This window comes from Myotis daubentonii, chromosome 14, assembly GCF_963259705.1.
Source record: "Myotis daubentonii chromosome 14, mMyoDau2.1, whole genome shotgun sequence".
Classification (NCBI taxonomy): Eukaryota; Metazoa; Chordata; class Mammalia; order Chiroptera; family Vespertilionidae; genus Myotis; species Myotis daubentonii.
Genome location: NC_081853.1, coordinates 19,462,078 through 19,489,911, shown reverse-complemented (window position 1 = coordinate 19,489,911; position 27,834 = coordinate 19,462,078). Strand labels below are relative to the sequence as shown.

At 48.8% G+C, this 27,834-nt stretch overlaps 2 protein-coding genes across 7 annotated transcripts; one reads left to right on the top strand and one right to left on the bottom strand.

Annotated features, from left to right (window-relative positions):
- Positions 1-314: 314 nt before the first annotated feature.
- On the bottom strand, positions 315-9,234 carry BAP1 (BRCA1 associated protein 1). 6 transcript variants are annotated; one of them, XM_059663382.1, is made up of 17 exons: positions 9,026-9,234; positions 8,903-8,932; positions 8,739-8,793; positions 7,482-7,614; positions 6,999-7,118; positions 6,474-6,535; positions 6,249-6,391; positions 5,909-5,987; positions 5,371-5,440; positions 4,929-5,076; positions 4,318-4,502; positions 3,728-3,861; positions 2,682-3,160; positions 2,403-2,563; positions 2,060-2,209; positions 1,861-1,933; positions 315-1,644 (listed from the first exon to the last, which is right to left on the bottom strand). In XM_059663382.1, the coding sequence occupies exons 1-17, from the start codon at positions 9,060-9,062 to the stop codon at positions 1,511-1,513; spliced, it is 2,193 nt and encodes a 730-aa protein (XP_059519365.1). In that variant the 5' UTR covers positions 9,063-9,234; the 3' UTR covers positions 315-1,510. The 6 variants fall into 6 exon arrangements, with proteins under 6 accessions (XP_059519365.1, XP_059519364.1, XP_059519367.1 ...); XM_059663381.1 differs by having other exon boundaries at positions 5,371-5,494; positions 9,026-9,232; XM_059663384.1 differs by having other exon boundaries at positions 2,060-2,152; positions 9,026-9,229.
- Positions 9,235-10,217: 983 nt separating this feature from the next.
- Positions 10,218-26,060, top strand: PHF7 (PHD finger protein 7). The gene is given in 12 exon segments (XM_059663380.1): positions 10,218-10,349; positions 11,511-11,606; positions 13,056-13,108; positions 13,508-13,599; positions 19,700-19,801; positions 20,166-20,290; positions 20,767-20,926; positions 21,482-21,588; positions 22,059-22,175; positions 22,826-22,950; positions 23,161-23,213; positions 23,215-26,060. Coding segments are annotated over 11 exon segments (1,143 nt in total). The 5' UTR covers positions 10,218-10,349; positions 11,511-11,568; the 3' UTR covers positions 23,386-26,060.
- The last annotated feature ends 1,774 nt before the right edge of the window (positions 26,061-27,834 follow it).

Genomic DNA, 27,834 nt, shown 5'->3' with positions numbered 1-27,834 from the left:
CCTGCTTCAGCCCAGAACCCCAGCATCTCTCCAGGTGGCAAAGCTGTCAGATCTTGTGAAAGTTTTGGCATGGCCTTCTCCTCCCAAAGTGCACCTTTAACACAACTCTTCAGGTTCCACGGCCCCCCGAAGCCCCACCTCTGCTCAGGTCCTGAATTCCAGGCCTAGGTCCCAAAAATCTCTGCCCCAGAAAGCTGAATACCCAAGAATGCTTATTTCTCACCTTGGTCTTTGAACCTTGGGCCAGGCCTGGTTAGCTCCTCACTCCCACCTCCACCTGGCCTATAAACCTCAAGCCAGCAACCACAGGAGGGTTCATTTCTTTAGGATAGTTTTATTCAATCAGTGACCCAATATTTACAAGGGGTTGAGGGGTCAGGCTATGCTCAGTGCAGAGACAACTGCCAGGGCTGCCAGCTGTTCCCCACCCCTCTCCCAGATCACTATGTACAGATAAGGGGCCTCCTTGGATCTCTTTCAAAGCCATCAGTCAGAAGGTACGGGGCTATGTTTGGGGGCTGAGCTCCAGAGGCAGTTCTGGGCCCGTTACCCCTTGGCATCAAGCCCTCCGGGAACATATGGTTTCCAAATGGTTGTCATGGTCCTGCAGTCCCCACCCTGAGTGCCTTGCAAAGGCTGAGGAAGCTGGTGTGGCAGGGAGAGCTAAGGGGTGCCAGTCTCCTGCAAGCAGCCCTGTCTCTGCTACAAGGAGGGAAACGTGGTAATACTGAGGGGCTGGGCAGGGGTTCCTCTGAGCCCCAGGCTCCAGGACGGAGCCCAGGAGTCCAAGGCAGGCCCAGTGCCAGGGCCACAACACTGAAGGCAAAGAGCCCCAGAGCCCTGCTGTGGAGAGCAGACTTGACAAGCCCGACTAGAGCCAGGAAGGGACCAAAACACCAAACAGCTCAAACACTCCTCTCTGCTCAGGCCATGGGACCCTAGCAGGTTGCTCCCCTCACCCCCTCTGGGACACCCCACTCCCAACCTAGCCCAGAAGCCAGGTCCCTGAGTTTGGAGCTCTCCCAGGAGGAATGAAGAGCAGACCTGGCTTCCTTACAAGAGACAATTGGCTGCTACAGCTAGAGCAGCAGGCCCAAGCCACCCAGGCCCCACCAGGATGGCAATTGTTAGGAGAGAAAGCAGAGTCAGGAAGCCGGCTATGTCAACACAGTGGTGGCAAAATGGGCCAGAGCCCAGAAAAATAGACGTCTCTGTAGGTAAAATATATATTCTGCTGCCCAGGCAGAAAGGCCAGGTCCTGCAGCCCCACAGCCGGCTGTGAAGAAAGCTGCAGCACCTCGCTTTCCCAGCTCCAGCTGCTGCTTCCTGAGCACTATGGGCTTAACCTCCCCGAGTACAATGCAGGGAATCCCGGCCTGGCTTCCCTTTCCAGGGTCTGAGCTCTCTGGCTGGAACTATTCAGTAATACTGGGAAGGGGGAGTGGGGCAGGGAAGGGGCCCTGGTGAGGCCACAGGCAAGAGCAGGCTACAGAGTTGGAGGCCAGCATCCTCATTGGCGCTTGGCCTTGTAGGGGCGTGAACGTTTCCGCCGGTCAGGCTTCCGCTGCTTGTGGAGCCGGCCAATGCTGACCCCTTGGCGCCGCCGCACCGAGATGTTCTGCTCCACCAGGTTGGCCAGCATCCCTGCAGAGAGGCAGAGGCCCTTGAGCAGGTGGCTCGATGCTTAGCAGCCACCTGCTCAATAGGCCACAGACTCAGGCCAAGAGCAGGGGGTCTTATGGGCCTCCCTGAGACCCACCGCCTGCTCAATCCCCAGCAGAGGCCTGGGGGAGGGGGGACCTGAGGAACATGGCCCTCAGCAGGGTATGCCAGGTAAGACACAATAGTGAGTACCCCCACCTTCTTGAGCTAACATGGAGATGAACGTGCAGATGAACTCGTCATAGTTGTGTGTCCTTCTCTGGTCGTCAATCTGTGGGAGAAAAGGAGGAGGGCACTGCGGCATCTCCCCAGAGCTGCCACCAGCTGATCTCAAGAAGTCGCACCTTCAGGAAGACAGTCATGGACAGAGGACCGGGCAGCTGGAGAAATTACCCACCTTGAACTTCTTTCTCTTCTCCACTTCTTCCTTGAGGCAAGCCTCATAGTTTGCAATCTCAGCCTCCACACACTTCAGCAGTGCCAACAGCTCCTGCCAAAACCCAGCATTGCACCCATGAGGGAGGCTGGCGCCAGCACCAAAGCCACACTACCAGGAAGCAGCGAGAGGCAAGGATAAGCACCAGAGTGCCTGGAACTGACCGAGGCTTCTTCTACTACCCAACCCAGATAGGCTTCACAGCCACCAACCTCCCCACCAAAACTCCAATCAAGAACCCAGCTCTAGGCAGCAGCCCCCAGGCCCTTCCCTCTGCCAGGGTTAGAAAACTGCAGGGGCTCACCTTGGGTGAGTACTTCTCCCCACTCAAGGGCTCACCAGACCTGGCCAGCCCAGACTTCTCTCTGCCATCTGCAGCTTCCACCACCTCCTTCTCCTCTGGGCTGCCGGACCCCTGGCTACCCTGGCTTGGTCTGCTGGAGGGCGAGGAACCCTTCCCACCCTCTGGGAAAAGAAGACACGAGAAGACCCATCAGAGTGCAGGACACTTGGTGGTCACTTGGCTACCTCCCTCTTCCATCCCTGGTACACCAAGTGACCAGTGAGTCAGCACGAGGCCCACCTGTCAGTGCCAGGGGACTCAGCACACCATCCTCAGCCAAGTGAAGCAGGCCTGTGCTGATGACAGGACCCAGGTCCCGTACAGCGCGATTGTAGCGTATACAGTCAACACGGAGCAGGCTGTCATCCTCTCCAAAAAGCACCTTGGAGATGTGAGAGGTGACAGGGCTGGAGGGCCGTGTGGGGTTGGCCGAGCGAATGGGTGAGCGCAGTGGTGAGTTGAAAGCGCTGCCAATCTCAGAGGCTGTGTCTGTGCTCTCGTTGCTGGGAGTGGGTGAGGGCTGCGAGTGCATGGGTACTGCCACAGCCGGACTTCCAGCGCCGCTACTGGTCTTGATGGACAGGGGGATCGAGAGATCTTTCTGGGACTCTTTGAGCTTCTCGGCCAAGACATTGATAGTGTTGGGCTGCAGCACCGACAGTTGCCCTTCCCCGGAGCCACTCAATGGCCCTGGCTTTCCTGGCCCCTTTCGCTTGTACCTGTGGGGCCCAATGAGACATGAGCCAAGGGAGTGGGTCAGATGATCACACACCCAGCAATGCCTAGAACTGTCTGCACACACCCTGGCATCCAGGGACTGACCCTGCAGCTCCTCATGCCAAGCAGCCTGACCCAGCCATGCCAAGCCTGGCACCCTAAACTCTTGACAGCTACAGCCAGGTGTCCTCAAAGGACACCTTCTCTACGTCAGCTGCTGGCCTTTTGCCAATGCCATGTCTTCCCAAAAAGCTACCCCTACCCCATCTCCTCCTTCCATTTCACCCAATTCTTCTTCCAAACCCTAACCAAAAGGCCACCTCCCAACAGAACATATTTTGATGTCTGGTTAAATGTGCTCAGCTCTCCCTCCCATCCCTCCCAAAGTTTCTTGGGACCTGCAATCAGCCCCTTCATGGCAGCCCCCCCCCACCCCCCCAAAACAGGGACCCTGTATTCAGCAGGTGCTCAGTATTATCCATCTGCTGAAGGGCATTCTCAAATACACACTGAAATAGTCAAGATCAGATCCGCAGCACTCGGAGCCTCCAGCCTAGAGCTGAGCTGACCTGATGGCGGGGTTGGTGTTCTGCACATCCTCCTCCTCCTCATCCTCATAGTCGTCCTCGTCATCGGAGTACTGCTGGGGTGGGCGAACTGGAACTCGGCTACGGCCCACACCTGCTGCCAGGTCTTCCTCCTCCTGAGGCAAAACCCAGGGTAGCCATGAGCAGGCGTCAGTCAGCCCAGGCTCGGCATCACATTCACAGCCAGAAAGCCGGAATGGCTCTCAGGTCAAGTCCAGAACCCCTCCAGGTGTTCGAGCCCAGCCCTGGCTCTGGGAAAAGCTGCTGCCCACCCCCACTACCTGCCTACACCGGGCTTCAGAGAGAGTCTTGTGCCTTCATTTTGCAGCAGAATCCAGCCCACAGAATTGTACCAAGGAACATGACCAAAACGTTTAGCCCCGTAACTGTGTGGCTGGATTCAAAGTCATCGGAGCTCTCTCTGCTTAAGCCCTTTGTGGGTGCTTCCGAGTATCAGACAGAGGAACCAGGCCCAGGTGGGGGCTGAACACCAAAGAACCACCTGAGGACACTCCCACGGCAGCCTCTCGCAAGAATCCTAGAGGGACTCCTGTGGGGCACGCCCAGCTCACCTGCATGGGGGACTTGGCGTAGTTGTGATTGTCCAGAAAAGCTGGCAGCCGCTGCACGATGGGAGTGGGGTTGGGGGGAACACCATTGAGGCTGCTCCCTGAAGGTTTCACCACCAGCTTGGGTTTGCTGGGAGGGCTGTGGGTCAGGGCTTGTGGGCATGAACCAGCCACCTCCTCCACACCGTCTGAGAGAAGCACAGGCAGGACCTTCAGCCAGATCCTCAAAAAAAGCTGTCCCCAGCCCGCTGTCTCCCCAGTCCTGTGACAGCTGGTGGGATGGAAGTCAGTCATGGGCCCACAGCAAGACAAGAGAAGAACAAGATGGAAAAACAAAGATAGGCAGAAAGAAAAAAAGCCTTGAAGAAAACCAGAAAGGGAATATGCATTACAGGAAAGGTGCAGGGGCCTGTGGTAATGGCAGCCCTTAACAGATGCCTTTTTTTAGGGAAAACTGCTCTCCCTCCATGTTCGGACGGGAGAGGGATGCAAGCCCTGGGCTTCAGGCCTTCCGTAGCAGTGTCTGAATCACTGCCCAAGTGCCTTCAGGTCTTCCAGGTCAAGCTATGAGGGGTCACTCTGAGGCCCATGAGAGGCCCTAAGACCCCTAGTACCTGTGTGGGTGCCCTCAGAGGACACTGTGCCCCGGCTCGCCTCCAGAGCCACGGGGGACTTGCTACTGGCTGGTTTGGACTCCTCAGGCAGCTGTGTCTCTTGAGACTTGTGGGTCTGAATCAGCTCTGGTTGTGTTACCCTGATCACCTAAAAAGAGAAGCCAAGGCTCAGAAGAGAGAAGGCAGCCCCAGCCTCTACCTTGGACAGCTAAGGGCCTTGTCTCTCCCCACTCCCTCACAGGAAAATACAAGCCAAACCCAAACCTCCTTTTAGAAACTACTTTCCTTCCCCACCCCAGGCCCCCCTTTCCCAAAAAGGGCTCAAAGGAGAGGAGTGGTTAGTTGAAGCCCAGATCCACGATGATTTGGGATTCATAGACAGATGCCCCAGTGAGGGGAAGGAGAAAATAGCTGGGCAGGGACCGGGCAGGAGAGTACCCACCTGCTGCAGGGCCTCCAGTATTATCTGACGGTTCACCTTGAGGACATGCAGCCTGGCCTCATACTTGATCCTGCGGTCGGGCACCACCGCCATCAGGTTGAAGCGGATGTCATGGTAGGGCTCCCTGCAGTCACAGCTGCAGCTGAGAGAGCAGCTCCCACCCCAGCCCCACCATCACACTGAGGCAGATATCCTGGCAGGGCTCCCTGAAGTCACACCTGCAGCCATGGGTATAGGCCCCACCCCAACAGGCAGCAGCTGACCATGCATACCAGGCACCTGAGCTGGTGCCTTCCAACAAGCGGTGTGAGGGGCCTGGCAGGAAGTGAGCCAGCATACCTGGGCCCCCTAGGGCTCCAAGTCCTACCCCTTCCCAAAACAGGCCATAGAGCAATGAGTTGGAGCCCAAGATTCAAGCCTGATCCTGCCAGATTTACCATGGAACAAATCACCTGGCTTCTCTTCCTTGGTTCCCTTTCCTGTGCCCCTCCCAATGGGGGCACAGCTTGAGAGGGTAGGGCAGGCACAGGACCCTTACCCTGCAGTGGCGAGGCCGATACGCTCCATGATGACCCGCCGGGCCTTGTCTGTCCATTCCTCATCCTCACCCCAGGGCCCTAAGGAACACGAAGACAAGGAGTCAGCAGGTGGGAAGCCCCGAGTTTGGGCAAGCCAAGAATGGGAGGGAGGATGGAGAGTAGTTGAGTCCGGGAGTCAGGGGCTAATCAGGCAATGCAGCGCAGGGTGCCATGTGGCCAAAGCCAGATGTCCTGAATACCCACCCCCCCACTGAGTCCCAAGCACCTGACGACCCTGGACCCCAACTCCTTAAGAGTTAAGCAGAGAAACCCAAAGGGCCCCCAGCTCAGAGTGCTTACCATGGTCAATGGGGTAGACCTTGAGCCCATCCAGTTCAAAAAGCCGGCCTGTGATAGGCACATAGCTGACAAAGTGGAATGCCTCCATGGTCCGCACTGCACTAAGGCCATTCTGCTTCTCAGGGAGGTGGCGTGGCTCGGGCCTGGGGAAGGACACAGTCAGGGCCCCGAATGGGACAGCCTTCCTTACCTCCACCCCCAACAGCTCCCACAGCTCCCACACACCTGGCATGGCTATTATGTGCCTTGGCCAACTCCGGGGCATTGCCAATCGCATATCCTTTGCTCTAGAGGGAAGAAAATGAGACCACATCAGAACAGCTTCTCAGCTGAGCCTCTGGCAGGGAACCAGAGCTTAGACGTGCAGGCCTGGAGGTGTTCCAGGCATCTGAAGAAGCACAGGCAGACTCTCCTAAGGGCAGAAGAGAGCTCTGGAGCCCCCAATAGATGGGCTCTAATGGCCTTGCACAGTAATAAGCAGACACTGGGAGCAATGTGGCCTGCAAAATGCCAACAAAGTCCTAAAATGGTGTCACTTAAGCAATGTTCCTTTCTTCCCTAGGTTTGTCTCCTTTCCTGACAATTGGGCCTAAAAATCAACTGCCTTCCACAATTAACTTAAGAGTCAAATGTAATGTAAATGATCATGTGAAAAAAGCCTCACAGTGCCATGTAGTGGCATTGCCAGCGGCCCTGGAGGTCAGATGTGTCCCACCAGCCGTGAGCCAGGATTAAGGCACCATGGCATACCTCAGGGCTGAAGCCTTTGGTGAAGTCCTTCATGCGACTCAGGGTGGGCCCCAGGTCCACATTGCTGCAGTTCAGGAGCACGCTCAGCAGGGCATGAGTGGCACAAGAGTTGGGGATCAGCTGTGAAACCAAGAACAGTCACCCATGCACAGCATCCCTCAGTTGAAGCCCACATTCATCAGGAATGGGAACCCAGAGAGGGACAGTCATATCTGGACAACAACCCTCATCTTTGCCCAATGTTTGCTCACTTAACTAAATACCCATCAGATGTCTGGGGACATGGAAAGTAGATTCCGATCCCACACTGCTCTAAAGAGGCTCCCTTTTTTAATGAATAAGAGCTCAGTGCCTTCTGCCAAGGGACTTCTATAACCACCACCCTTAGTATCTGCCTATCTCTTCCTCCTGCCTTCTCCCACTTCCCAAGCAAAGACAACAGCAGCATCCCACCCTCCAGACAGAACACAGAGCCCAGCACACCTGGTGGGCAAAAAACATATTATTCACAATATCGTCATCAATCACAGATGTATCATCCACCAAGGTAGAGACCTTGCGACGGGATCGGCGCTCTTCGATCCATTTGAACAGGAAAATGAATCCATACACGGGGCTGGGGAAAGTAAGGAGCAGAGCTAAACCAGCCAAGTTGGGGGAGGAAACCAGTACCCCCCCCCTTTTTCTCTCCCCCTGTTCCCCTGCACTGTGTTCCCGCTCAGGTGCCCTTCCTGCAACCCCGCCTTTCTCCTGGTTTCTCCCCAGCACTGCCCACCGTGGCCCTGAGCCCTCACACCCCAGAGGCCCGCCACAGGCAGGCTAAGCATCGGCTTCTGGCCATGGTTCTCCAGGAGCCCACCAGTGTCCTCACGAAGTTTATGGTTCTGGGATAAGAGAAGAAAAGCTGGAGCCAAAGGCCCAGGGCAGGGTAGGAACAGAAGTTAAGATGAGAACAAAAACTGTGATGAGGAACTGAAACACTAATTCTCACTGGTGAGCCCCGAGGCCTGAGCCCAATGCAGACATGGAAGAAAACATGAGCCCCTCCTTTGCGGGGGAAAACAAGCAGACTTCTCAACTCAGTCACCACAGCAGCTCCTCCACGCCAAAACGAGACCCTGAGGTTGGTCACCAGGAGGGCCTCGCAGGTGCCAACCAATCTATACAAGAGGAAAATGAATCCATACACAGGGCTGGGTGGAGATGAAAGGCACCGGCACACCGGGCACATTAAAGCTGTCGTTAATAACGACACCCCCCGGCCAGCCTTTGCTCATCAACCAAAGGACTTATATGCAAGCCTATAGGCCTAACCAATGGACACAGACAACAGGGGGGTGAGGGCATGGGGCGGGGGGATGGGGGGTCATGGGGGGATAAGGACACATATGTAATAACTTAATAAAGTTTAAAAAATAATGACAGCTGCTCAAAAGGCAGGTGTGATCTGGGTCTAGAGAAGGGCCTGGCTTCCTGCTCCAGACCAGAAAAAGCAGCTCAACTGTATTCCAAAGGATGGCTGGAATTTTTACCGACTGGGGGAGGTGCCACTGCGTAAAGGGAAGTGATGAGGGGAGACTGGAGAAAACAAAAACACCAGCTTGATCGGGAGGGCACCCCGAGAGGAGGGCTGCTTCCTCAGGTTACACTTTACAACGTGGGGTTCCGGTCACCACCCGCCTTGAGGGACACCTCTAGGCCTCGAGGCGTGAAAGGCGGTCCTGCCGCCAAGCCACTCACCCCTGGCACTTGCTCTGAAGGTCATAGATCTCCTCCACTTGCACCCCTTTGACACCTGCGGTCAGGGAAGAAAAGAAGTCGGGAAGGGCAGCTCCGGGCCATGCAGCGAGGGCGGGAGAGTGGGTCCCCACAGCCGGGGTCCGGCGGGTAGGAGAGGCTCTTACCGAAATCTTCCACCAGGAGGGTGAAGAGGCCTGGTGGGGCGACAAATGGTGGTGAGGCAGGCGCCTCTCGGGGGGGGGGACCCCTCCAACCCCCACCCCCCGGCCAGCCGGCCCCGTCCTCACCAGGGTCGCTCTCCAGCTCCAGCCAGCCCTTATTCATCTTCCCGCGGGGCGGCCCCTCAGCGCCATGTCCAGGCCCTCCCGACCCACCGCCGCCCCGCCAGGAGCCCCCGACGCCCCCGGGGCCCCTAGCCCCACACACAGACAACGGATTCCGTCGCGTCACTTGCTCGCGCCGGCGGGATACGTCACCACAGGGTGACCGTCTCCCCCAGGCTTCTGGGCGCGTCTTCCGCCGGTTAGACTGACGACCGAGCTCTAGCGCGGGGGCGGGGCAACGCGAGGGGCGGGGCTAGAGGAGGGGGCGGGCGAGTGGTGTTGGCGCCAGTGGAGCGAGAGTGGTCGCGTGAAGGGGCGTGGCTAGAGGGAGGGCGGGGCTAGAGGAGGGGGCGGACGAGTGGTGTTGGCTCCAGTGGCGCGAGAGCGGGCGCGTGAAGGGGCGTGGCTAGAGGGAGGGCGGGGCGCGCGGTGGTAGCGCCCGCGGCGCGAGGGGAAGGGGCGCGGCGGAGGGGGCGGGCGCGCGGCCGTTAGCGGTTCCCCTCCGCCAACCGTCACCGTAGCGGTAGTCCCCGGGGCCGCAGTCTCCCTGGGTCGCAGCCCGCGTGACCCGGCCCCCGTTTGCGCGCTCGCCCCTCCGCCGGCGCAGTCACCGCGCGGGGCGGCCGCCCGTGAGGAAGCTACAACGAATAAAGCTCCGAGACACAGGCGCCCTCGTCGACACCTGGACGGGCGGCCCTGGCCGGGAGCGGCGGCCCGCGTGCACCGTGAGCAGCGAGCGGCAGAGGCGACCTCCGGCCCGGCCCGCACCCGCCGCCCTGCAGGCGCGGCATGACCCTGGTCTGGCACTCTCGGGATGCTTCTTGAGCCCCTTCGCCGGCGGTTACCTCGGAGGGACGGTTGTGGCCACACCGACATCTATTTTGCAAAGTAATCATTGTTTATTCTTGTGGCGGCGGGGCCGAACACGCTTATTTATTTTTCATTTTCTCAGCAAGCTTTTACCCAGCACTTGTCCAGCAAAACAACTCGGTAACCGTTTCGAAGGAGCAGAAATCTCCGCCCGAGCCGCTCGCGGAAGCCCGCCTTTGCATCGTCCCTCCTTACATGCTGTGAAGACTGTGGCTCCTCCCTGCAACCACCAGTGTGCACAGAACTCCATTCGGGAAACGTCTTGGCCCAGCGATGCGAAGAACCGAAGCGTCCAGGTTTTATTTCTATTGCTAGACGGTCGGGATCTCCCCAACAACTCGGAGCCGCCCCGTAGTCAGCTCACGCGGAGCCCCGGGTGCTCGCCCTTCTCTTCCCGCCTGTCCAAGCGCTTCGTTGAGTAAGAGGCCATCCGATGTCATTGCTTCTGCAGGTGCAGCTCGTGGGTTCAGAGAGGAGACCGAGGAAGGAAGGGCGGTCTAGCCTCGGGTTGTATTCCGACAGAGCGGGTTGGAAGTCCTGGAAGATGCTCAGGGCTCCCCAGCCATGAGGACATGGTCCTGGGGTGTTTGTCCCTGGCGTGACCTGATTGACCCCGTTCCCCTCTCCCCTGGCGAAACAGCCCTTGCTGCATCATAGGAGTGGGTTTTGCTACTTTTGTCGCCCAGGCCAATGGAAGCCCAGTTCCCAGTCCGCTGACACTGGGAGGTGGGAGCTGGGGGCGGGGGGCGCCGGCAGGGTGTCCTCTCCGCAGACAAAGGTTGAGAACAGGCCAAACCCCAACAGCCACCTGAGCCGGTGCAAGGCGGCAGGGGTGGTTTGTCGGTGTTACCTCTCGTCTCCCACTAGAGGGAGCTCTTGCTCTAAGCAGCTGACATGCCACCGGCGCCTCCCAGGAAAGGACTAGCGGGGCTCGCTTTTTACTGGGCAGAGTTACGGCACCCATACTCGGGGGCCAAAGGAGGCTTTTTCCCTGAGGGCCACCTCGTGATTTTAACGGGCACAAAGAAAACGAAGAGCCCGTTAGCCAGTTCAGGCTGAGTGGTAGCAGTACCTCTGACTTGAGGCAGGTGCCTCTCTGTGACCTCCCTGTGCCTCAGTCTCCTCATCTTAAAAAATGGGGAGCCCTGACTGGTTTGGCTCAGTGAATAGAGCGTTGGCCTACGGACTGAAGGGTCCCGGGTTCGATTCCAGTCAAGGGCATGTACCTTAGTTGCGGGCACATCCCCATTGGGGGGTGTGCAGAGGGCAGCTGATCGATCTCTTATCGATGTTTCTATCTCTCTCCCTTCCTCTCTGTAAAAAAATCAATAAAATATATTTTTTAAAAAAAAAATGGGGATAATAATGGCACCTTGGGCGTGGCGGGGCAGGGGGGGGGGCGGCTTTGTCAGTAAACACATGTAAAATGTCCCGAACAATTCTTGACATGCTTTAATAGCTATTGGCTATTACTAGCACTGATACTGGGCGGGTCCCTTATAATCTGTTGCTTTCACCCTGTGGAACTTGATCACCAACTGTAGGATTAAATTGCTGACCAAGCCCTGTTTATTTTCAGAGCTGGAAGAGCCTCTATTATCCTCATAATAAATAGAATTCGAGAGAGGCTGCAGCGAATGAAGCCTATAAAAGAGAAGGCGTGTCGAAGATTCAGGTAAAGTAGGTGACCTAAGGGAATTTGGGAGACATTATTCAATGGCCTGTGGTATGCACTGTACCTTTACCGCCCTTTGCATGGTGTTGGGAGCGAGGGTTGGGTAGTGTGGAGGCACACACCATTGCTATTCTAGAAGCTGCTGGGTAGCCTATCCTCCCAGGAAAGTGCTGGCTCTTGGACCCTACTCCTAGGTTCATACTGGCTCTAACACTTGCTAATGAGGTTACCTGGGACAGGTTACTTAATTTACTTATGCCTTCATTTCCTCATCTGGAAAATATTCAAAATAATAGGATGCACTTTTTAAAAGATTTTTTAGAGAAAGAGCAAGGGAGAGAAACATTCATTTGAGAGCAAAACATTGCTTGGCTACACTCCCCCTATTAGGGATTGAGCCTGCAACCTGGGCATGTGCCCTGTCCAGGAATCGAACCCACAACCTTTTGGTACACCGGACAACATCCAACCAACTGAGCCACGCTGAGCAGGGCAATAGCACTTTTAAGAACATTCTATAGATTCATTGAGCTAACACATTAATAATGTCTAACAATAGGAAATTATTAACCTAATTTAGTATCATTTAATTATGCTTTGTGAATGTGATACCACCTAAGATTCAGAGTAGATGGCAGAAGAAACAGTAAAAGGGAATTTGCTCCTGAATTCATTCAGTCAACATAGTCAATACAGGCACCAGGAACAGAAAGATGGACACTATCTCACACAATTCAAGCAATTCAGTAGGTATGTCTTATGCTTTCAAAAACTATGCAACAGAAGCCCTGGCTGGGTGGCGCGGTTGGAGCATCATTCTGTGTACCAAAAGGCGTTGGGTTCGATTCCCGGGCAGGGCATAGACCTAGGATGTTGGTTCCATCCCTGTCAGGGTGTGTCCAGGAAGCAGCTGATCAATGTATCTCTCTCATATTGATGTTTCTCCCCCCCCCCCCCGTTCCTCTAAAATCAATAAAAACATATCCTCAGGTGAGTATTTATTTATTTTTTAAAATATATTTTATTGATTTTTTACAGAGAGGAAGGGAGAGAGACAGAGAGTTAGAAACATCGATGAGAGAGAAACATCTATCAGCTGCCTCCTGCACATCTCCTACTGGGGATGTGCCCGCAACCCAGGTACATGCCCTTGACCGGAATCGAACCTGGGACCTTTCAGTCTGCAAGCCGACGCTCTATCCACTGAGCCAAACCGGTTTCGGTGAGAATTTAAAATAAATAAATAAATATATATATATATATATATATATATATATATATATATATATATATATATATATATATGAAATAAAAAAAGAAACTGATGTCTTAATCTTTAGATATTCTGATACTTCATCAGACCCATGGATGGCATTTTGAGGGAAATGTTACAAGAATGTTGACAGAATCCTCAAAGACTACCCTGTACTTCTTCCTTCTCTTGTATAGAAAATCTGCCAAGACGAGGAGGGTGACCCAGGGGAAGCCATCTTCAGGGCCTGGTAAGAAAGACTGGAGGTTTTGTTCAGCTGATGGCTCCCTGCCTCAGCAAAGACTACCTGTATAGGGCAGCAAACTTGGTCCTCTCACTGTCGATCCTACTTCCTTCCCAGATTATCTAAGATGCTGAGAACTCAGGGTGTGTAATTTTTAAATGTCACATCCAAAGTTCAAGAAACAAGTTAATAAGGCCACTTAAGACAAAAAACTATGAAGTGAGCAATTGTAGCCAACTCCTTCAAATGTGGCCAAAATGATATAAAAACCAAGTGATACCAAACAACACTTCATCCCAACCTCCCTCCTTATCAAAATGACCCTCTTCCCAATACTGTCCTCCTCTGAGTTTGCAGAGAGATGGTTATGCTCCCAAAGTGAGTTCTTAACGTTCTGTCTTCCAGTATGCCGGCTATGCCTCCAAGAACCTGGGGATCCTGAAAAATTAGGGGAATTTCTTCAGAAAGACAATCTCAGCGTGCACTATTTCTGTCTTGTGAGTATAAGGCCCCCTTTGCTTTGAATAGCTCATCGCTTTTGCTATACAGTCTGTTCTCTGTTTTTGTATCCAGCCTCAGATCCACAGCCCTGTTTGTTTTCCTCAATAGATTTTTTCTTTTAAAATCTATTTTTTGAATAGTAATATACATACCTGGTATAAAATCTTAACAATATAAAAATATATACAATAAAAAGTCTCTTCCCAAAACAGTATTCCCCATCTTTCTCCTTTTCCCCATCTATATACACACACACACAGTGGGGCCTTGACTTACAAGTTTAATTCATTCCGAGACCGAGCTCGTTAAGGAGCTCGTTAACTCAAATTACTCTATCAACTCAATGCAAAAAATCGGCCAAGAGACAGCTGGTATCTCAGAAAACTCGTTAGTTGGGACACTCGTAAGTCAAGGCCCCACTGTATATATATAATCCTAATATGCAAATAGACCGAAAGGTAGAGAACAGCTGAACAACCGGTGACCACCAGGGGGTGCACGTGGAACATGGCGGGTGACAGCCACAGTGGGATGGTGGAGCAGGTGAGTGGAGAGCGCCAGACCAAGGCAGGGTGCCAGTCACTGTCATCAGGGCAAGCCTCTGGTGGTTACTGAAAATTCTTTGCTCCCGTGACACGGTCCAAACCAGCACTCGCACCCACTGCTGGCACCAGAGCCACCATTTGCACCCGCTGCTGGCGCCCAGCACTGGCCCCAATTGCTGGGCACCGTCAGCGGGTGCAAGCAGCGGCTTCTGGCCCTAGTTGCCCCTCAGGGCTTCTCCACCTCCCCCTGCTCCTGAGGCGCGATCGGGGCAGCAGCTGACACTCTCACCCCGCTGACGGTACCATCCCCGCTTGCACCCGCTGCTGGGTGCTGGCCCCAATTGCTCAGCAGGTGCGAGTGGGGCCGGCATCATCAGCTCATGGGAGTGACGTTAGCAGGAGCAGGGCTGCGGCAGATGGGACCAGGGACGCAGCAGAAGGGGCCAGGCGGGAAGGGCCGGGGTGGGGGTGCAGAGGATGGGCTGAGACCTGCCCCTGTGCCCACAGCAGCCTCACATCTCAGTTCCTTTCAAGGTGCACGAATTTGTGCATTGGGCCCCTAGTGTTATATATAATGTATGTCCCCATGTAAACACTGAATCTAAATAAATATTTCCATCATCCTACAAAGTTCCCTCCTCCCCTTCCAGTCAGTCCCCTCAGAGATAATCACTGATCTGTAGATTACTTTTGCCTATTCTTATCCTTCATATAAATGGAATCATACAATTTGTACTCTTGTGACTGGCTTCTTTCACTCAATGCAGTGTTTGAGAGATTGATCCATGTTGTTGCATGCGTTGGTAGCCTTTTTATTCCCCAATAGTAGTCTGTTGTATGAATGTATTTTAATTTGTTTATCCACCTGTTGATGGACATTTAAATTGTTTCCATTTGGGGGCTATTATCAATAAAGCAGCTGTGAACATTCATGCACAAGTCTTTTTGTGAACATGTGTTTTCACTTCTCTTGGGCAAATGCGTAGGAGTAGAATTACTGGTTGTATGTTAACTGTGTTTAACTTTATGTAAAGTTGCCAAGTCACTTTCCAAAGTGGTTGTACCAATTTACACTCCCACTAGCAATTTATGAAGTTCCAGTTGCACAATATTCTTGCTAGAACTTGATATTGTCAGTCTTTTAAATATTACCCATTTTACAAGGTGTGTGCACTGTGGTTTTAATTTGCATTTATCTGATGACTTAAGTATTGAGCATCTTTTCATGTGCTTATTGGCCATTTACATATTTTCTTTTATGAAGTGTCTGAACAAATATTTTGTCCATTTTAAAAATTGGATTCTGTTGTCTGATTGAGTTGTAAGAGTTCTTTTTTCTTTTTTCAATGTTTTGTTTTTTATTGATTTGAGAGAGGGGGGAAGGGAGAAGGGGAGCCCGTATGTGCCCTGACTGGGAATCAAACTGGCAACCTCTTGGTGCATGGGTATTGATGCTCAACCACTGAGCCACATCAGCTGGGCTTTAAGAGTTCTTTATATATTCTGGCTACCAGTCTCTTTTCAGATATGTGTATTGTGACTATTTCCTCCCTGTTGTGGTTTGCCTTTTCATTTTCTTTAGACCCCAGAGGTCTTAATGGGCACCCCGCACAGCTGAGGTATCCTTCCGGAACTTCAGCTGCTGTCTGGGAAGCCCAGCCAGCCTTTTGCACCTCCGCACTGCCTTCCAGTCTCTATGTGGTCTCCACGTTTCGTCCTTGGTTATCAGGGTTCTCTCCAGCTAGTCTTCAGTTGATTATTCAGGATGGTTTTTCTGTATTTTAGTTGTAATTCCAGTTTGGTCCTGGGAGCATGCCAGTGTAGCTTCTACTTACTCTGCCGCCGTTTTGGAATCTGTGGAACAAGTCAGTTTTGATGGGAAAGAGAAGAGTGGCTGAATAAGTCTGTTCTAATTACAGTTTTAATCTCTTCCAGAAATGTAATCTTATCTTGTCTGGGATTTTCTGTTTTCATTTTATTAATGATGCCTTTTGAAGAACATAAGTTTTTAAATTTGATGAAGTCCAGTTTATCAATTTTGTTTTTTATCATTAATGCTTTTTTGTGTGTCCCAAGAAATCTTTGCCTACCCATTGAATTATCTCGGTGTCTTTTTCAAAATCAATTGACCATATATCTGTGCATCTTAGTGATCTATTTATGTTATTGATTTGTAAGTCGATTCTTACACCAGTGCAACACTGTCTTGATTGTGACTTTGGAGTGTCTTGAAATTAAGTATTGTAAGTTGCATTATTTTCCAAGATTGTTTTGGTTATCAGTTCCTTTAACATATAAATTTTATAGTTAGCTTTAAATTTTTCTCTTAAAAAAAGCCTTTTGGAATTGTGTTGAGGAATTGCATTGTAGAATGGACAAACAATATTGAATTTTCCAATCCATGGACATGATATAGTGCACCATTTGTTTGGGTCTTTTAAAATATATCTTAGCAATTTTCTAATATATTTTTATTGATTTCAGAGAGGAAAGGAAAGGAAGAGAGAGAGATAGAAACATCAATGATGAGAGAGAATCATTGATCGGCTGCCTCCTGCATGCCCCCAATCGGGGATCAAGCCCACAAGCTAGGCATGTGCCCTTGACCGGATCGAACCCAGGACCCTTCAGTCCACAGGCCGACTCTCTATCCACTGAGCCAAACCAGCCAGAGATAGAGATGGAGATAGAGATTGAGATTGAGATAGAGATAAGAAAGATCAATGATGAGAGAGAATTATTGATCAGCTGCCTCCTGCGCGTCCCACACCAGGGATCAAGCCCACAAACTGGACATGTGCCCTAACCAGGAATCAAACCATGACCTTCTGTTTCATAGATCGAAGCTCAACCACTGAGCCATGCCAGCCGGGCAGCAATTATTTTTAATGAAGAAGACTTGCACATCTTCTGTTAAATGTATTTATAAATATTTTGTGATTTTATGCTATTTTAAAATTTCATTTTCAGGTTTGTGGCTGGTATATAGAGATGCAATTTATTTTTGTACATTGATTTTATATGTTGCAATCTTGTTAAATTCAAGTATTAGTTCAGTAGTTATTTTTGGTGGGTTTTTTTGTAAATACCTTAAGGATTTCCTATGTATATAATTATGTGTGAATAAAGACAGTTCTTCCTTTCCAATCTTTATGCCTTTTATTTATTCTTCTTGACTTTTTGTACTAGCTGGGACCTTCAATCTAGTGTTGAATAGAAGTTATGTGAGTAAATATCCTTGTCTTGTTTCCAACATCAGAGGACAGTATCTAATGTTTCACCTTTAAAATTTGATGTTAGCTATAGGTTTTTCATGGGTTCTTTTCATTATATTGAATAGGTTCCCTTTTATATCTAGTTTGTTGGAGGGTAACATGAATGTGTTTTGAATTTTGTCAAATTCTTCTTTCTGCATCTATTGAGATGCTCATGATTTTCCCCCTTAATTTGTTGATGTGATTTGTTCTAGCCATTGAATTGTTTTATGTTAAACTAACTTTGCATTTCGGATATAAACCCTGCTTGGTCATGATGTTTTATCCTTTTTATATGGTGCTGGATTCAATTTGTTAATAATTTTGTTTCATTTTTACATCTATGCTCATGAGAAAGATTGGTCTGTGATTTTCCTTTCTGGTTTTGGTGTCAGGTCTTGATTAATTTCAGTGCATTTACAAGCACATACATTTCCAACATAAAAATACACTATACACAGTGTTTTGTATTTGTATTTTGCTTTTTTATGGTCATTCCATATTTAACATATTGATCTAGTTTTTTTTCTTTTTAATAGCTAGTTGGTATTCCATGGTATGGTTACACCAAAAAAGTATTAAAACAAACCCCTATTAAAGGACATTTAGATTGTTTCTAATCTTTTTTAAAATATGTTTTTATTGATTTCAGAGAGGAAAGGAGAGATAGAAACATCAATGATGAGAGAGAATCATTGGTTGGCTGCCTCCTGCATACCCCCTACTGAGGATCAAGCCTGCAACCCAGGCATGTGCCCTTAAACCGGAATCGAACCCAGGACTCTTCATTCCACAGGCCGACATTCTATCCACTGAACCAAACCAGCTAGGGCTGTTCGTAATCTTTCACTGTTGATTTTCCTGTTTATTAATGCAGTGTAGAAAACAGTAATACTTAAAAGTATATATAAAACTGAAATCACTCATATAGTCCTAAAGCTCTGAGATAATTAGTGTTGAAATAGATATGTTTTAAGCCTAATTGAGAATATACGGCTATAATCCAAGTGTCAAGTTGTCTAACCTTGTAGGGTCACCTTTTCTTTCATGTTGAAATAACCTGAATCCCTATTCATATAACATGCAATTACTGTAGGAAGTCCAGCACCCTCTCCAGTATTTTTGGAAGATTCTTGGAGTGGGGCTGGGATGCTGAACACATATATGTACACATGCGTTATTTACGAATACATAACAGTTTAGTTGTTTTTTTCCTTGATTTCCCATTCTTGACTCTGCTTTGGGGGCTTTTCAGAAACAAAGGGCCCTTTAAAATGTGTTTTTAAAGAAAAGTTCAATTCTTCCCCTTTCGCAATAAGGCAGAGTGACTACAATTAGAACATTTTAAAGCCCCATTTCCCTTCCTATACAAAGCACACTCTGAGAAGAGTATTTATTCTATACCTAGGGGTCAATACAGCAGAAGGGGTAAGAGTGTGGGTTCTGGGGGCCTGGGTGTGAATGCCAGTTCTTCTACCTCCTTGCTGTGTGACCCCAGCCATGCTTGCTTACCGTGCTGCACTTCAGTGGCCTCCTCTGTAAGATGAGGATCACAATAGCATCTGTATCACAGGGTTGTGGTAAGCCTAAAATAGTCAATACCCAGGGAATGTTTCCCCAAAGTGCTCAGCACACAAAAGCAGCCCTTAATAAATGAGAGGCACAAAGGTGGGTAAGAGCTCAGGTCCTGCAGTTCTGTGGTCTTGAGCATGTCATATAATTTCTCCTATAAAATGGGGGTGATGATAGTACCCACCTCTTAAGGTGGTTATGAGGATTAAATGAGTTCATATTTGAAAAGCACTTAGAGCAGTGGTTCTCAACCTTCCTAATGCCACGACCCTTTAATACAGTTCCTCATGTTGTGGTGACCCCCAACCATAAAATTATTTTTGTTGCTACTTCATAACTGTAATTTTGCTACTGTTATGAACATAATGTAAATATCTGATATCCAGACTGTATTTTCATTGTTACAGATTGAACATAATTAAAGCATAGTGATTAATCACAAAAACAATATGTAATTATATATGTGTTTTCCGATGGTCTTAGGCGACCCCTGTGAAAGGGTCGTTCGACCCTCAAAGGGGTCGTGACCAACAGGTTGAGAACTGCTGACTTAGAGCATCCAACTTATAGTTAAGGTTACATAAGCCTTTATTAAGTAAATTACTCTGTAAAATCATATATATTCCACCAAGCTCTGTTTCTACTCTGTCCTCCTCTACCCCACTGCACTTTTTCACTGATCATCAATGTTGACAGCCTGGTTCTGCTGGCCCCCCACTCCCCAGATTCTATCTAGCAAGCTGCCTCAGCGGGGCCAGTCTAACAGAGGTTTCCACGGATTCCTGCCTGAAGACATCAAAAAGGAGGCAGCCCGGGCTTCTAGGAAGGTTAGAATCCCCTGGAATGAGGGCCTTGGGCGAGGCCTCTTTTCATACCTCCCTGATCATCCCTGCCTCGGTTCTTTTCCCCTAGTTGCTAATTTAGAAGTCAAAGGACTCCTGGATTTCTCAACTGGTCCTTCTCTTAAGCTCCGTGCTTCTCTGGGGCATAGTATCCTAAGTGAGGAGAGGGAGCCACATCCTGGGAAAACAAAATAATTCAGTGCTGCTTGAAGCTCCAGAGCTTTCAGGTCCACTGAGGAAAGGGAATGCTCGTTGATTCACAGAATTTCCATTCCAAAGAATGACATTCCACAGAATGTCTGTTTGTCTTTCTTGGGATCCTGAGCACTGCCTGGGATCTCATTTGCAGATCTGCTTTGTGTGCAAGAAAAAGGGAGCTGCCATCAACTGCCAGAAGGATCATTGCGTCAGAAACTTCCATCTCCCTTGTGGCCAAGAAAGGGGTTGCCTTTCACAATTTTTTGGAGAGTACAAGTGAGTGATGAAGGGGAAAAGTCGGGTTGCCCTTTAGCAACTTGCTTTTAATTAGCCACTAGTCAAATCAGAGTCTAGTTCTCACGGGCCTGTTTTGATTCACCAGGGAATCTGTCCCTCCATTCAATAATGAGAAACAGTGTCTTGACTTGGCAATTTCACAGGGATTACTTCTTCCTTCCGTCCCCTTCTTAAATTACACACAGCTGAGGTTCTTAGACAGCTGCTCAGAAGGAAGTGGGGTTTTCAGGAATGAGAGGGGCTGTAGAGGTAGTCCCGGGAGTTTTGCTCAGTGGGAGAGCAGCTGTGAGAAGGCTGTTCTTCACCCTCCTTCTCCTCCTCTCCATCCCCTCCCCTCTGAGCACGGAGGAGGTTCTCTGGGCACCAGCCTGGGAAGTTGATTGCCCTCCCTAAGTCAGGCAGCTGGAAAACTCCATCAAGATAAATCAAAACCAAATTTATTTACTCTGCCACAGATCATTTTGTGAAAAACATCGCCCAACACAGGACATCCACCGGGGGAATGTGGGAGAGGAAAGCTGCGTCTTGTGTTGTGAAGACTTATCCCAAGCAAGTGTTGAAAACATCCAGAGTCCATGCTGTAGTCAAACTATCTACCACCGCAAGTGCATACAGGTGGGGCTTTCTCTGCCCAGAGGACCTTCCACAATTGTCCTAGTTCAGAGCCCCCTGGGAATGCTCAGGCAATCTCAACAGGAGGGCTGTATGCAGGGCTGGTTCCAGGAAGTCAGAGGAAAGTAAGCCCAGTCTCTGGTCACCCTTGACCTATAGGATCTCCTTCATGATAAGATTTAGACTGAGCAAAAAATCCTCAGGATGACTAGAACATCGTAGAATGAGTCAAGTAGCCTCCAAATCAGCTTGCTTCCTCGGATGGAAGGAAAGAGAAACATATTCAGGTACCCGAACCCTACTGGGTTAGCACTGCCAGGCCTTGTGGCCAGAGATGACAGCTAAGGCACTCCTGGGAACTTTCTTAAGCTTTTGGTCCCTGGTCTAGCACTGTAATATGCAGCCCTCCACCCTAACCCACCCAAATTCCTTTTCCTGTAAGCCCCAGTCAGGCTTTCTTAGCAACATTCTCTTTGTGAGATGAGGGTGAAGGTGGAAATAAGGTCATCAAAGATAGAGTTTTTACAAACACAAAGTTTTTCCATGTTTCTCTTACAGAAATATGCCCACACATCAGCAAAGCATTTCTTCAAATGTCCACAATGCAACAATAGAGAAGAGTTTCCTCAAGAAATGCTAAGGATGGGAATTCACATTCCAGACAGGTAGTGGAAACTCTAAAGCAGGAATTGAGCCAGGGACTGGGTTGCCTAGATTTCTAGAGAGGAGGTGAGCGTGAGGATAGTTTGGAGAATGAAGAAGCAGCCAAGGCATTGTTATATGGTGAAGAGGAAATGGGTAGAGGGAGAGCGTTTCAATTATCAAAAGGAAAGGGGGAGGATTGAGAGTTGGGGGATAGGCATGTTTCTGAAAAGGGTGCTTTGGGGATCAGAATTCCCTGGGTGAGGGGTAGGTTCTCCAATTCCAGTGTGAAACTAAGGAACCCCCATGTTCCATTCATTTGGCTTCAACCCTCTCCCACTGTTAGGCCACCTTCCCAACCTTGCTGAAATTATTCAGGCAGCCTGTTGAACTCCTTTGCTGTGCTAGTTTGAGTTCTTTCTAGTTCTTCCCAGGTGGACAGTGGTTTCACCAACCAATGATGTGTCCCTTACTGTTTCTTCTCCCACTGCAGAGATGCTGCCTGGGAACTCGAACCAGGGGCTTTCTCAGAGTTGTATCAGCGCTATCAGCATTGTGATGCCCCCATCTGTCTGTATGAACAAGGCAGAGACAACTTTGAGGACAAAGGGTAGGGAAAGGCTTCTGGCTAGAAAGATCTCTCATCAGTGCCATCTTAGAGTTAGACCTTGGCACAGTTATTAAGAGCAAAGAATTCACTTTTGGCCGAAACCGGTTTGGCTCAGTGGATAGAGCGTCGGCCTGCGGACTGAGAGGTCCCGGGTTCGATTCCGGTCAAGGGCATGTACCTGGGTTGCGGGCACATCCCCGGTGAGGGATGTGCGAGAGGCAGCTGATCGATGTTTCTCTCTCATCGATGTTTCTAACTCTCTATCTCTCTCCCTTCCTCTCTGTGAAAAATCAATAAAATATATTTAAAAAAAAAAAAAAAAAAAAGAATTCACTTTTGTCTGCAGAGCACAGGGCAAACACATCACAGCCCGGGACTCATTCACGTGAACAGGCCCCTCTGCAGATCTGCTTCTCTTTGAGCCCAGTGGAGAGATACTCAGGGCCAATTCCTTTTCAAATCCGCCTTTCGAGTGTCTGTGCCTAACTGCAAGGTCCTGAGATCAGCACACAGCCACACATTCATCATGGGTAAAATGTACAGCAAACGATGCCTGGGAAGCCCTCAGCAAAGGCCTACCTTATAGTGACATCCCGAAGCGGTAGTTAGTGTTATATTTGTGCCCACAACCCTTCCTTGTCTTCCTGTAGGAGGTGGAGCCTTGTTCTATGTGCTACATGTGGATCCCGTGGAACCCATAGGGACTGCTCCTCTCTTAGATCCAACAGTAAGAGATGGGAGTGTGAGGAGTGTGCACCTTCGCCTAAAGTCACAGGTGGGACTGAGGGATGGTCTGGTCTAAGGACTGGGGTGGGATGGGGTTGGGGGGACTTGTGGTGCCTAAGAAAGGAGGAGGGCATGCCACCAGATGGGGACTCCATGGTGCCTTTAGTTTGGGAAAGAAAGTGGCTATGGAAGGGCTTAAGGACCTGCACCTGGGGGAGAGAGGGCTGAGTTTTCCCCTCCCACCTTTCTTTCACCACAGACTACATATCTGAAAACTCAGGTGACATCCCCTGCTGCAGCACCTTCTACTCTGGGGGGGCATGACTGCAGAGACACCAGCCTGGAAGAGAATTCGGGCCCTTCTTGGACTGATTGGCCAGAACCTTCTTTATTAGAAAAACCAGAATCCTCTGGTGGCAGGAGGGGCCACTCCTGGTGGTCCAAGGGTGTCAAAATCACTAAAAGCTGCAACAAATACAAGTAACAGCTTCTAAGTAGTTGCTGCCAAGCACATTTGGTTACAAAGCTGTGCTCCTCCACCAAGTTTGGGAAGGGAGCCCTTTGGGACTGTAAGACCAGGAAAGGGGGGCAGCAGTGAGACTATGAACAAGGAAAGAGAAGTCCCAGATGCCAACCGCAGTACATGTGTATGGCTATGGTAGCTAGCACCTCTGCTCTTTCTGTCTGATTCCCAGAAGGCCCTCTCTTCTCTTCTTCCACCAAGATTGTTCCACCCTCATCTGGTGCTCATATGCCTCTCTTACTTCACCCAGGTTTGTTATGCAAATAAAGGCTTTCTCTCCATTGGTGTCTCCTTATAAATTCACTCTGGATTTTATCTAGCACAGTAAGGAATCTGGAGGGTAGAATGAGGGAATAGGAAAACTAAAATTCAAAGATTTAAATGTAGAATTTTCAATTTAGAACATAGACACAATGCTTTGGAGGGAAGTATTTTGCAGGGAAATCGACTTTATAGAGACAGATGTCATCATTGTGCAAATAAACACACAGGTTCTCATTAGGGAGGTGAGCCAGCAAAGGAGTCCACACTGGACTGAGAATAGGCCACTACTACAAGGCCTGGGGCCGTGGACTCAGACAGGAGCAGGGACTGCCGTGCTCATGTGGGGCAGAAGGGACTCCACTAACCTCCACAGCATGAGTGAAGACACACCTCCACACACACCTTCTCAGCCTGGTGGCTCGGGCATTTCCGGCAGGTGGGGAGCCAGGCCAAGACAGTTACAGTAAGCAGGCAGCTAGGATGAGAATCTGGCTGAAGGTCTTGGAAGAAATGGAATAGAACCTATCTCAGGTTTGTTTGTTTATGATGATTTTGTGTGATTTGGATTAGTAGGGCGAACTCAGGACCAGCACTAGATAGTGAGTTCTAGGGGCTCACTGGGTCATTGTCACTAACGGCAGAGGATGGGGTTTTTGATTCAAATATTGCTGTTCCTGGAGATTTATATCGAGTTGTGCATGGTGCTCGCCTTCAGATTTGAACAGTTTCACTTGGAATCACACGACAGTGGTAGGGGATTGTAATTTGTGTCTTTTTGTTATTTAAGTATATAAACAAAGTAATATAGACTTAAAAATCTTAAAGAAGCACAAAAAGGATTATAATGAAAAATAGTCTATTGACTCACCCTTCCTACTCTTAGTCCTCCCTAAAGGCAACAACTTTCCACTTCTTTTAGCCACTTCTTTCTTTAGGAATCTTAGACATTATTGACTTCCTATTATGTTACATAAAGTTCTACCACCTTTAAACCTTCCCCTTTTCATTCTATTTTATAATTGCATCACCATTTTTAAGCCAGGCAATATACCATGATTGTTTTTCCTCTCCTGTACATTTTTTAGTGAAATAAATACCTGCCTTTTTATAAAATATATTTTTATTGATTTCAGAGAGGGAGGGGGAGAGAGAGAGAGAGAGAGAGAGAGAGAGACATTAATGATGAGAGAGAATCATTGATCGGCTGCCTTCTGCACGCCCCCAACTGGGGATCGAGCCCACAACCAGGCATGTGCCCTTGACCGGAATCGAACCTGGGACCCTTCAGTCCACAGGCTGATGCTCTATCCACTGAGCCAAACCAGCTAGGGCACCTGCCTATTTTTTATTTGCTATATACCCATGGGTAATTCTTCCCAAATGTTTCACATGATCAATTACTTCAAAATACAATTTTCCTCATAGTCCAAGTATCAGATCACTTCAGTTGCACTTCTTTTCTGGAAGATCTGCCTCTGAGAACCTACTCCTTCTGAGCTGCTGCTTCCTGGGCCTGCCACACAACTATCAACCTAGGCCTGCCCATGACTATGCCCTCTTTCTCTATTTTCTCTCCCATGAGTTCAAGGACTCCGTGCAATAATTCCTACCCTAGCTGTCCAAGGACTCTGTGTCAAAGCTCTGCAAGTGATGAGGTTTTTTAATGTGGACTTTTATTTCACAAACAGTATTTTGCTTGTCTTGAAGAATCAACTCTTGCAGTGATGATTCACAACTGAAAAGACACTTTCAAGATTAAGACTTTAGTTTCTTAATCTAGAGTTTCTCCAGGCATATTCCCAGACATCCGGGGTAGTATATTTTCCTTTAAAAAGAGTTAATTTGTATACTAAAGTGTGAGAAACATCATCTTAACTGAAAGTAATGGTCTTCTAACAGTGCCCTCTGGACTCCAGCTGCAGTGGGTGGGAGGTGGAGCTTATGGCAGGGGAAGTAGGGATAAGTGGTCCTTTTTGTCACCCAGACATTCAGTACCCGATCTCCATGTGCAGTTGGTACATATACACACACACACATGCACCTCACATCTATTAACTATTTCTTACACCTTTATTCTCCATTGATGTGAATAGCCAACCTCATTGTTATAGGCTATTCTTCATCTGGGCCTAATAATAATCAGTCATTCTCTACTAGATAATTTGGCTTTTTTTCTTAAATAAACTTTTCATTTGGGATCGTTTTAGATTTACAGAAAATTTGTGGAAGTATTAGAGGGGGTCCCCATTTATCCCAAACCCAGTTTCCCCTGTTAGTAACATCTTACATTAGTGTAATACATTTATCACAATTAATGAACCAATGTCCATACATTGTTATTAACTAAAGCCCATACTTCAATCAGATTTCCTTAGTTTTTACCTAATGTCTTTTTTCTGTTCTAGGATCCCATCCTGGATACCACATAGAGTTGAGTCATCATGTCTCCTTAGGTTCCTCTTGGCTGTAACAGTTTGTCAGATTTTCCTTGGTTTTGATGACCTTGACAGTTTTGAGGAGTACTGGTCAGGTATTTTATAGAGTGCCTATCAATCTGGATTTCTCTGATGTTCTTCTTATGATTAAACTAGGGCTATGGGATTGGGGAGGAAGACAGACAGTTAAAGTGCATTTGTCATCCCATCATATTGAGGTTACATGCTATATCAACATGACTTCTCACTGTTGATGTTGATCTTGATCATCTGGCCAACGTAGTGTTTGTCAGATTTCTCCACTGTAAAGTTACTCCTTGTCCCCTCCTTTCCATATTGTACCTTTTGGAAGGAAGTTATGCTATGTAGCCTACAATGAATGAATGGAGAGAGTATCTACATAAATTATTTGAAATTCTTCTGCACAGGAGATTTTCCTGTTCCCTCCCAGTTATTCATTTTGTTAATCATTTGTATCAGTATGGACTCGTGGATATGTATAGTATACTTTGGGTTATAATTCAATACTACTTTATTTTGTTGCTCAAATTGTTCTAGTTTTGGCCATTGGGAGCTCCTATGTCTTTTTTACATATCCTTATTAGTGTGTGTTTGTGTTGTTTTTGAGTGCCTCTTTACTTTTTTGGCACTTCAAGATGCCCAGGCTCATGTTGTATATTTTTAATACCTATTTTCACAAATAATGTGCCTATTAGAATTAACTACTGTTTTATTTTATAGCGTAGGACCTAGAACAGATAGTTCACTTGTGAATGATTGAAATAGATATTAATAAAATTTTCCCAAAGTATCTGCTCTCCTTCCTCTAATTCTTACCTTTGTAAGAACCATAAACTAGGGCCAGAAACCTCAGAATCTCCTCCTGCTTCCTTTTATGCTCAACCACCCTCTTTCTTGTCAATTTGACTGTTTTCAAATGTTTGCCTTCCTTTTCATCCCATCGCCAATGCTCAGTTCAGACCCCTGGGCCTCACAAGACTGCAGCAAAAGCCTTTTCTCTGCATGGTTTCCTAGGTCCACTCACTTTGCTGACACATCCACCCCTTTCCCTTCTGCAAATTATCATAAGACATCTGTTAGCTCTTTACTTAGGATGGCCCCCACTGAGATTGGCATCCAAGGCCTTCCACGAGTATGGTTCCATTCAGCTGCATCTCCCAGGATGCCTCACTCTGGGCACTCTGCCCTGGCTACCCTGACATAGTGGGCCCTCATCGTGGGATTCACAGTCCGAAGGGCCCTAACCTCTATCCTCAGCCTGTTGGACCCAGCACAAGGTCCAGTTCATCCCTAGGTGCTCTCACTGGATTCCACTTATACCCCTATTGTAGCCCACGTCATTCTCCATCTGGTCTACAGTTGTAGATCTGTCTCTCCCACTAGATTGGAAGCCCCTTATGGGTAGGGGCCTGTCTGTCTTATTAACCTTTATTCCCCTCTTGGTGTCTGGCTTGGGATTCCACAGTCAGGCAGTTCAATATCCGCTGAACTGATGGATGTGCTCATACCCTGTATATTCACATGCCTTGTTTTGCTCTCAAACACCAGAGGGCACTGTTAGCATGTTGTGGAGGAAGACCATAACCCTTTAGACCTAGAAGGTTGAGAGTGGCTAGTGAAAAGCTTGCTTCTATTTTTGGATGCACCAGATTTACTGCTCTTCACTTGTTTGAATCACATCCCTTTGAGT